The sequence below is a fragment of the Poecilia latipinna genome, unplaced genomic scaffold, assembly GCF_001443285.1.
Source record: "Poecilia latipinna isolate Pla-1442-1.1 unplaced genomic scaffold, P_latipinna-1.0 Scaffold797, whole genome shotgun sequence".
Taxonomy (NCBI): domain Eukaryota; kingdom Metazoa; phylum Chordata; class Actinopteri; order Cyprinodontiformes; family Poeciliidae; genus Poecilia; species Poecilia latipinna.
The window spans coordinates 427,082-436,900 of record NW_015113413.1 but is presented as its reverse complement, the minus strand read 5'-3'; the positions used below and the strand labels follow the sequence as shown (position 1 = coordinate 436,900).

General features: G+C 39.5%; 2 protein-coding genes across 9 annotated transcripts in view; one reads left to right on the top strand and one right to left on the bottom strand.

Annotated features, from left to right (window-relative positions):
• The window catches only part of pitrm1 (pitrilysin metallopeptidase 1), a 15,683-nt gene extending 10,201 nt beyond the window's left edge, over window positions 1-5,482 (top strand). The window contains exons 12-27 of one of the 2 annotated variants that reach the window (XM_015046903.1): window positions 114-210; window positions 639-773; window positions 912-1,047; window positions 1,652-1,768; window positions 1,855-1,984; window positions 2,314-2,434; window positions 2,549-2,625; window positions 2,945-3,110; window positions 3,230-3,330; window positions 3,500-3,620; window positions 3,700-3,750; window positions 3,911-4,023; window positions 4,222-4,347; window positions 4,784-4,929; window positions 5,160-5,262; window positions 5,375-5,482. In XM_015046903.1, the coding sequence (XP_014902389.1) occupies window positions 114-210; window positions 639-773; window positions 912-1,047; window positions 1,652-1,768; window positions 1,855-1,984; window positions 2,314-2,434; window positions 2,549-2,625; window positions 2,945-3,110; window positions 3,230-3,330; window positions 3,500-3,620; window positions 3,700-3,750; window positions 3,911-4,023; window positions 4,222-4,347; window positions 4,784-4,929; window positions 5,160-5,262; window positions 5,375-5,468 (1,834 nt within the window). In that variant the 3' untranslated portion in view covers window positions 5,469-5,482. Of the gene's footprint in view, window positions 1-113; window positions 211-638; window positions 774-908; window positions 1,048-1,651; window positions 1,769-1,854; window positions 1,985-2,313; window positions 2,435-2,548; window positions 2,626-2,944; window positions 3,111-3,229; window positions 3,331-3,499; window positions 3,621-3,699; window positions 3,751-3,910; window positions 4,024-4,221; window positions 4,348-4,783; window positions 4,930-5,159; window positions 5,263-5,374 lie in introns of both variants that reach the window. The other variant, XM_015046902.1, reaches the window with a different exon arrangement.
• A 1,032-nt stretch (window positions 5,483-6,514) lies between these two features.
• LOC106956212 (ATP-dependent 6-phosphofructokinase, platelet type-like) overlaps window positions 6,515-9,819 on the bottom strand; it is a 28,140-nt gene continuing 24,835 nt past the window's right edge. For all 7 annotated transcript variants that reach the window (XM_015046905.1, XM_015046909.1, XM_015046911.1 and 4 more), the window contains 4 exons: window positions 8,984-9,095; window positions 8,749-8,848; window positions 8,525-8,630; window positions 6,515-7,563 (listed from right to left, as the gene is read on the bottom strand). In XM_015046905.1, the coding sequence (XP_014902391.1) occupies window positions 7,407-7,563; window positions 8,525-8,630; window positions 8,749-8,848; window positions 8,984-9,095 (475 nt within the window). In that variant the 3' untranslated portion in view covers window positions 6,515-7,406. The remainder of the gene's footprint in view (window positions 7,564-8,524; window positions 8,631-8,748; window positions 8,849-8,983; window positions 9,096-9,819) is intronic.

The window sequence follows — 9,819 nt, the reverse complement described above, 5'->3', positions numbered from 1 at the left end:
GAATTTTAGTAATCGAGGTACTCGAATCATTCGAGGAATCGTTTCAGCCCTAATCAAGTTATTTAAGAACAGTAACCTGACTTTACGCCTCCTTGTTCTGGGTTTTGTGGCAGGAAGGGCTTTGAGGATGAGAGAATCGAATCTCTCCTTCATAAGATCGAGATCCAGATGAAGCATCAGTCCACAAACTTCGGCCTGGCTCTGGCCTCTGTGAGTTCACCGTTTGACCTTCGGCTTATTTCAGGAATCCAGGGACTCGGCACTCAGACATAAACGTGTTTTGGGTTGTTTGTTTGTGTTTCCTGTGTTTAAAATCTGGAATTTATTTTCTATGAATTGTATATTTCTACACAAATCAATAATTTAAACATGTTGCCACTGATTTCCCTGAAAACCGTTTTATTTACACTAAATATCCTGTTATGGGTGTTTGCTTCTAACCCATCATCACTAAAGTAGCTGTGATTAGAGGTTTACATTCCTAGTGATTTATTTGAGGGCTTTTAGGTGTCATAAAGTAAAAGCCATGCAGAAAAACTTGCTTGCAGAATTAGGGCTGTTTCAGTTTGACCTTCGTTTTTTTCTGTCGGGGACGTCTTCCTTCATTATGGGCTTTTTTTCCTGCATGTTTCTGATAGTATATAGCTCCATCCTGGAACCACGATGGAGATCCTGTAGAGCTGCTCCGAATCAGCGACAGCGTTGCAAAGTTCAGACAGGCTCTGAAAGAAAACCCTCACTTCCTCCAGGACAAAGTCAGATACTACTTTAAGGTAAGCAAATGAATTTATCCTTAATTTAGGGGGAAAAAAAGGTAAATCATCAGTGCTTGGCATATATTGATATAGTGTTTATGGACATAAAACACATCAGATTTTAATTTCTGCCTTGAATGGATATTTGTGCAGGAGAACACGCATCGTTTGACGCTGAGGATGAGTCCTGACGAGGCGTTCCTGGAAAAACAAGCCAAGGCTGAAGAGGAGAAACTTCAGGAAAAGACCTCAGTTCTGACCGACAGCGACAGAAAAGAGATTTATCAGAAAGGTAACAGTTCACTTCAGCTGCTCTCTGTAGAGCCTGGTTATATATAGTTGTTATATTTTATTTTTATTATTGAAGAGATTAGTTTAGAATTTTATCATCTTTCCCATTTTGTAAAACGTGGACTGGTTTCTTCCCAGTTGGATGCAGATATTTGATCCCCGTATGTAAGACTAAGTGATATAAAACCTTTTTTTCTGTTGCAATAAGCTTCCAAAATTTGATTTAACATAGTTTTAATATTATTTCCTTTTCTTTTTCTTTGTTAATCTTGTCCTATTGAGAATGCTGTGTTTTAGCCCTTTTTTCATGTTTTTTTTTTACCATTTTAAAGTATTGATCACCAGGCCATTTTGAATTATGTTAGATTTCCATTTATTGTTGTGTTGATGTAAAGTTTCCCTGTCGGATAATAAAGTGGACTCTCCTCACGATAACCAGATCTACATAACGGTATAAATAAAGCTGATTGATTGATTGATTGATTGATTGATTGATTGATTGATTGATTGATTGCTCAGTGTCCTTCAGGTATGAGGCTAAACTAGGAGATTCAATCATGTATTTCTGAGTCGGGTATTGAGTTCCATGTTTTCTTGTTGAAAAGGTCTGGAGTTGCTGGCAGCTCAGAGTAAAACTCAGGATGCCTCGTGTCTCCCTGCTCTCAGAGTGTCCGACATCCAGCCAACGATACCCTTCACTGCCGTTCAGCTGAGCACTGCAGGTACAGCTGTTCACTCCTTGTCTCATCTAATCGTAACGAAACGAGCCGGTTTGTTTCTGACGCGGTGTGTGTTCTCCTGGCTGAAGGTCATGTCCCGGTTCAGTACTGTGAGCAGCCCACAAACGGTTTGGTGTACTTCAGAGCCATGTGCAGTCTGAACACTCTGCCAGAGGACCTGAGGGTTTACGTGCCGCTCTTCTGCAGCATTATCACCAAGTGAGTTCCACCAAGTGGGCTTAGAGATAAACGCCACTGGAAAGACACTTTAATGTCAAATGTTTCTTCCTCTTCTTCAGAAACATTGACTATTATTCTTGCAGTTGGATTAATTCACTCAAGAAGTGTTTCTAAAAGAACATTCATACAGTTCTTCATAAAAAATACTTTTTGTAACAATATTCTTAAATCCTTACTGAACATTATGAACACAGTTGATTTAACTGAATAATTGTTTTAGTTTACTGCATGTTTTAACTTAAATTTGCTTTGAAAAGTAACAATTCCAAGCTGCAGCAGCGGATTAAAAGTTGTGTTGTTGTGGGCAGAATGGGCTGTGGAGATCTGGATTACAGGCAGCAGGCCCAGCAGATGGAGAGGAGGACAGGAGGAATGTCTGTCTCAACGCAGGTCATCCCTGACTGCACCCAGATGGACACGTTTGAGCAGGTCAGCCAAAAACACATTTATCCTTTTGTCTTCTTCTGCTTGTTGCTGAGGGATGAACCTGAACTCTACAGGGAATTATCAGCTTATTGTTGCTGTTTCTGCCGTCTCTTTCAGGGGGTTCTCCTGTTCTCCTTCTGCCTGGATAGAAACCTTCCTCACATGTTTAAACTATGGAGCGACATTTTCAACAGGTTCATAAAACTCCAGGATGCAAATGCACTTTCTGTCAATCTTCTCTTGTTTGACCATTTTTCTTATCAGAAGTGATTAGACTTATTTAGTTTTAATTGATTGGTTTCTTGCTATGGATTGAACCTTTAAGCTTTGTTTTCCATGTTCTATAATGGTGAGATAAGGAAGCTGTACCTCTTCTAATCCAGTCTAAAACCAGTTTTTGACGAAACATGTTATGGTCAGATGACAGAAATAGAATAGTTTTTCCATAATGAAGTATATGTGGATGATTACTACTTTGCATGACATGACAAAAGCCTGGTGGTTCTCTTCCAGCCCTCATTTTGACAGCGAAGAGCGTCTTCACGTTCTGGTGATGATGGCGGCGCAGGAGTTAGCAAACGGGATCTCCGACTCTGGTCACATGTACGCCATGACCAGAGCGGGCCGACACCTGACACCAGCCGGGGAGCTCCAGGAGACCTTTGGTGGGATGGAACAGGTAATCCTGACTTTGGGCAGCGTTGACTGAAAGACGGAGCAGTTTGTTGTCTGTAGTCGTTGTTTTGTCACTCTGCTGTGGTTTACTGATCAGGTTTTATGTTTTTATTTGAACATTAGGTGAAGTTTTTGAAGAGAATAGCAGAGATGCCAGATCTTAGCCAAGTCATCCGGGTTTTACCCAGGATCAAAAAACACCTTCTGAACCCCGAGAACATGAGGTGGGATTATTGCTACATGTTCTAGTCACTTAACAATAAAGTTTAGTTCAATCTGAGAAGTTTATCTTTTTTTTTTCTTTCTGTGGTTGCATCTTTTCACATTTGTGATTTAGAGTTTAGCTGCTGAATGCTTACCTTTTCATTTCCTGCTTCCTTCATATTCTAACAGGTGTGCAATGAATGCAGCGCCACAGATAATCTCTGACTCAGCAAAAGAGTTGGAGAGTTTTATTAAAGACGTTGCTGAAAACAGAAAAGAGCGCAAACTAATCAGAGCAAATGTTATTAAGGTAAGATATTCCTGACGGATTGAAGCGATGCCCTGCTTGGAAAATGTATTTATCATGTATTTTTGTTTCTTTGCTACAGAAACCACTCGACCCTCTGGATGATTCAGGTCCAACTAGAAAACTAATAACAGTGAGTCCAATATAATCAATGAGTTTGGATGTATAGAAAAATGTTTCCTAGTCGTTGCATCTGTTATCCTAACAGTGAGAAATCTGAATTACATGCAGGATTCAACACTCATGTCTATATTAACTGAAGTTTAAGCTGATTTTTTTTTATGCTTCTACAGGAGCCAAATTTCCAGCCATGTCAAATGAAAACGTTCTTCCAGATGCCCTTCCCTGTTAACTTTGTCAGTGAGAGTATTCGTACCGTCCCTTTCTGCCACCAGGATTATGCCAGGTACAGAAAAGTCCACTGAAAAGTGATTGCATCTTTGTTGTAACTTTTATTTTAGCTTACTTAATGGAACAACAGGGTGTACTCTGCATGTCAAAATGATCGCGTTAGGGTGATTATGTCCCGTTTGACATTTTTAAGTCGCATTTCTTCATTGTTTATCCTTCCTCTCCACTTGCTGCCATCTTCCATATGGGTCAGTTTGTGCATCTTGGCAAGAATGATGACGGCTAAATTCCTCCACGGGGAAATTCGGGAGAAGGGCGGAGCCTACGGAGGCGGAGCCAAAATGGGAGGAAGCGGCGTTTTTTCCTTTTACTCTTACAGGTGGGCAGCAGTTCACACATTCCTTCAGCCTTGCTTCATTTTGCAGTAGAAAATGACAATTATTACAATATAAGAATGTAAAAATCATTCTTTGATCATATTAGGTCCTTAAATTTTGAAGGAAAAAAAAATTCTGGCAGATAAATTCAACCTCTTTATGCTTTCAGGAGCATGTCAGCGTATTAGAAACCCTTAGATATTATCATTTTAATTTTGATGATTGTGTCTCAAGGCTAATGAAAACCCAAAATTCAGTGTAATGAAAATGTGAACATTACTATTATGCTCAGCTTAAAAAAATACCCCTGAACATTCCTGCATCCCAACTCAGATGATGAGTGGATAACTCAGCTGAGCTGTTTGATTTCTTTTTTCCCTAAATTAAAACTTTGCAACCATTCAAGGCCTTTTGTTGAGCCTCTCTTCTGTGTCTAAGGGATCCGAACTCGGTGCAGACGTTATCTGCATTTCGAAGAGGCGTCGACTGGGCCAAGTCAGGCCAGTTCTCTCAGCAGGACATCGATGAAGCCAAGCTTTCTGTTTTCTCCGCTGTAGATTCACCTGTGGCTCCTTCAGATAAAGGTGATGATGCAACACTTTAATGGCTTTTGTCACAGAATCTATTTGTAACATTTTAGATGTTTTTTTTTACGGGGTGGAATCTGCTAGCTGGTTCTAGTAACTTTTCCTGGATTTTCTTTTCCCTTAACTTCATCTTCAATATGGCATCCACATTTTTGCTCTTTATTTATTAACTTGTAGTTTGAACAAACTGATTTGATGTTTTCTGATCCCGTCTCTCTGTGGAGCAGGAACGAGTCGCTTCCTCAGTGGAGTCACAGATGAGATGAAGCAGAGTTACAGAGAACAGCTCTTTGCTGTGCATCATAAAGGCCTGGTGGAAGTGGCTGAGAGGTAAAACAGCTCAGCATGAATGATCGTTTCATGTCTCCACTGTTGAAATCTGAGTTAGCCTTTGGGGAACTCTTGCACACGAAGTGGAAATCAGCTGATTGTGTTGCTGCAGGTACCTCAGCGTGGGTCAGAGCACGTGTGGAGTCGCCATCCTGGGTCCAGAGAACGACGCAATCAAGAAAGATCCAACGTGGATATTAAAATAATGTTTTTTCATAACTGGACACAAAGCTTGAATGGACTGAAAACCAAACACAAATGTACATTTTTTTGTTGTTTTTTTTTCTTGCTGGTGAAAGACAGAAACGCACAACATGAAGACGACTAAAGCTGATGGCTGTCGGTTTGAACGGGCGGCAGAAACCTTTTTATATTCCATCATGTACATAAGACTGATGGAAAATATCTGTAACACATTGAATCTAAAACTAGATCTGAGTTGTTTTGTGAAAGTAGAATCACTAAACAAACTTTGTCATTAAATCATTAAGTTTAATGGGATTTCTTGTCAAAAAGTGACTTTTTGTTCATAAATTCTTGCAACACAGCCTTTAGTTTACCAAGACTACCTGAAAAAATGAAGTCCTGTTGGGTTCAGGACTACAAATACAGCTCACTACATTAGAATATAAAAATAAAATGAAGGCGAAACTCGTATCATTACAGAGTGGTTTATTTCAAACATTATCAAGCATAAAAACTCAAAACCAATGCAAATCGGTGTGAATAGAAAGCTGGATAATTACCTTCTTTTTAAAGAAATCTACTCTGAACAAGAACATGAATTTCTAAAGGGCTAAATTCCTACCACCTGCCGTTTCTGTGATACTGAAGAAATTAAAAGTGGAAGTTTCTTTAAAAGTTGTTACAGTATCGTCTCTTAAAGATATACCATAATGAACTTTTCTCTCAGGTTTGGAATCCTAAAAATGAACTAAAAGGTTATTAAATGGTCAGACAGCACAAGGTTATGGGGAAGTGGATGTTTCTTCAGACTCAAAGCCGAATGTCAGCTGAAGGTCGAGAGCATGGCGTCAGGATTGGGTAGGACTGGATTCTGTAAGAAAAAGCCAATTGAGGCTAAAATAACATTAAAGGCTAATTTACTCTATTACTTTTGGTGTTAAAATGAATATCCCACTTTAATGACCAATATTTAACACTAAATCATACAACAAATCTGAGATTTGATATAAAATTTGAAAGCACAATACAGATCAGAGGATGAGTAAAACTAAGGGTCAGATCCTCAGAAGAACTGTAACTTTTAACTTTCTAATCTGGTTTCCTGACTCTAATAACTCTACAACAAAACCATGTTTTAATCCGTATTCCCATTATTTACCAAATGAGCACAACATTCAGCATTTCCACACCATAAAAGCTTTATTCACTCTGTAACAGGACACTCACGTCACGTTAACACTACCAAAGGGCTGTTCCACACATCCTGCAAATACTTGCTTTGCCACAGCAACAGGCTGCATGAATAACCACTAAAAGGTGCGAACACAGAAAGCCCAGGATGGATACAAGCAGCTAAGGCAACAACACGACACACACGTACAGTTAGCTTCCGGCCGTACACACACCTGCTCACTCTGAAGCCTTCAGGGTTACAGCATTTTCCAGTCGACGTGTGGACATTCGAGAGCGCGCTGATCCCCCAGACATTGATTCCCTTTTTAAAAGCAGCTTTAGGGTGGTAACATTGACTGTGTAGCTCAAAGTGCAGGTGAAGGTGATAAAAGCCAAATTTAATCAGATTTTCATCCCTGGCTGAGATGTGTTCACACAAAACAATAATTAGACATGGCTACATTTGGGGCACTAAAACCTAAATACAGTACATCATGAGTAGTGCATATATTTATGTAGAATAACTTTGGCTATCTAAGCTTTGTTAGATGTTAGCTTGCTTAAAATAAATACTCTTCCAAAATGACTCTCCGCAAATTTTACCTAAAAAATTGAACATTCCTTCTGAAAAGTGCCATACTGATACAATAAATCCTTTTATAAATTTTACCTTTATCCTTTATAATCTTTCCTTATATATATGCAGGAATCAATCAGTGTGAGCAGCTGCCACTGAAATGTGAAGCAGGTTTCCTGTGGGAGTAAAGCCGTCGTCTGGCAGCGGTTCAGATGGCGGCCGAGGCGTCGTTCTCTTTGGGCCGCACCCGGGTCACGTGTTCCAGCTGGCCGGCGTCGGACACGTCGTAACTCGTCTTGTACTTGGCCAGGATTTTCATCAGGGGACGGAGCTTGAGCCACCACTGCTCCTTCGGGATCCGGTGGCTAAAAAAACAAAAAACAAAAGAAGAAACTGAATGTGAGGATTTTTTTTTACCTGAGACAAAACTAACGAGTAAATTCAACCACAGTAACTTGCAAAAAAAAAAATTAAGACCCTTTCTTACATTAAAATTGACGATGCTGATATACAGTTTTCAAAATGTTCTGCAAAGAAAAACCCCTTAACCTAAAATCAACTATTCATCCTCCATAACAAAATACTTTATCTTGCACTGCACTTCCAGCTTTACGCCTCAAACTTTGTCAGATTGGAGGGAAAGAGTCTAGCAAAACTCTGAGACCTTCACAAAACAAATAAAAAAACAAATCGGGTGATAAATTATTGGAGGTTTCAGGGGTTTGAATACTTTGGCCAGGAAATGTAGGTCTCACCTTCAGCACATTACTGGGAGGACATGCAGAGCGGCTGTGGGGCTAAATATGGGACACCAACTCCTTTTGTTCAGTGTATGGAAGCAGTGATGGAGCTGCAGCATTCCCCAACACACACAGTCAGCCAGCAGTAAAGATCACACAGAGCACTGAATATCTGAGTATCCTGGAGGAATGCTACTTAAATAAATTCAGTTTTTGTTCTGTAGTGAATGTTGTAGCAATGGCTCCTCTGAACACTCAATGATACCAAACAGGAACACCAGGAATCCAACCAGCTTAACCTGTTTGGACCATTTTGACCCATTGTGGATTAGGGTCAAAATCAATACATTGATTAATAGAAGAGATGTTTAGCAGGAAAATATTCTCCTGCAATCTAAATGACACTAAACTCAGGCTTTATAGTCGACTTTATGTGCATATCAACAACCACATTCCAAGATATGTTGCATAGTTTCGTGCTGGATGTAATAGTTCTGTTTTAATCCTAAACATATTTTCCTTTTAAAGTAGATATAGGTCTTTGGACAGCGTGACTGGAAGGGTAAAAATAGAATCTCCATCTTACACAAAGTCGGTCTCTTCCCTGAGCTGAGCTACAGGTTGGAAGACCATCGCCCTTCGGCGCATCCCCAGCAGGCAGGCGGTGTCCTCTGAGTTGGTGAACACTCTCCCTGCATGGAAGCAAAATGTAAACAGCCAAGACATAACACAGTGAAAATCTCCCAAAAAGCATTAATATGTAATGAATCCTTCTCAGTGTTAAGCACATAAGCAGGTAGTGTGACACACCTTCCTTGTATGACTCCTTGAGCGTCTTTGTGATCCACTGTATGGCTTTAGCTGCAACCTTGGTGCCAAAGTTTCTGTCGAAGGGAGACGGAGCACCGCCCTGTTAAAGGGAAGATTAGATTTTATATTTAAAATACTATGAATACTTTAAAAGATATACTTCAATTGACCATTAAAAAAAAAATCAACATTCAAGGGATAATTAAACCATTAGACCAGAGTTTATGAGTCGGACCTGCTGCATGTGACCCAGGATGTTCTTCCTGCAGTCGAACACGCCTCGGCCTTCTTCAGAGTACAGCTGGTAGATGAAGTCAGTGGTGAAGTTTTCGTTGCAGTTCTCATTTCTAAAATAAGCAACAGAGGCAAAAATGAAAACAGGGAAAAGACGACATACTTGACGTGAAGAAGATGCCCCACATTACGATATATTCAGGTATATGATTTAAGAAGAGTGCAGGCATGAAGGCAAATCTGTGGCTCAACATGCTTTTTAAGGTCAAAGTGGCTGAAAAAGTCTGTTTTGCTTTCTGCTTGTTACAACACAGATAACTACAAATGTTAGGAAATATTTCTGCACACCAAAGACACAGACAGCTATGGGTTTCACATTGCTAATTTCAAAGCAATGCAAGTTAAACCTACAGCTCACAAACTAAACACTAAAACAGGAAGCACTACCTGAGCAGATAGCCTTACTAATTATTCAGTTAATATCAGCTAAAAAGCAGCCACAGTCCAAGAAAAAAACATTTGAAAAACATTTCAGGGTAACACTTTATTTGAAGGGGGTTGAATAAGACTGACATGACACTGTCGTAAACATGACATAACACCTGTCATGAACACTGTTTAAACTTTACCTTTAATAACATAAAGTTACCTGATTTTTAAAGTGCAATCAGTAATACTTTTATAACAAATTTATATCAGTGATGATTTCTTGGTTAATGTCAAGTTGTCATAACAAAGACATTTTGAATAATGTCAACTTTGTATTAAAAGTGTCATAATTTACCGAATGACGCTTTATGACAACAGTCATAAATATTCATGAAGGCTTATTCATGT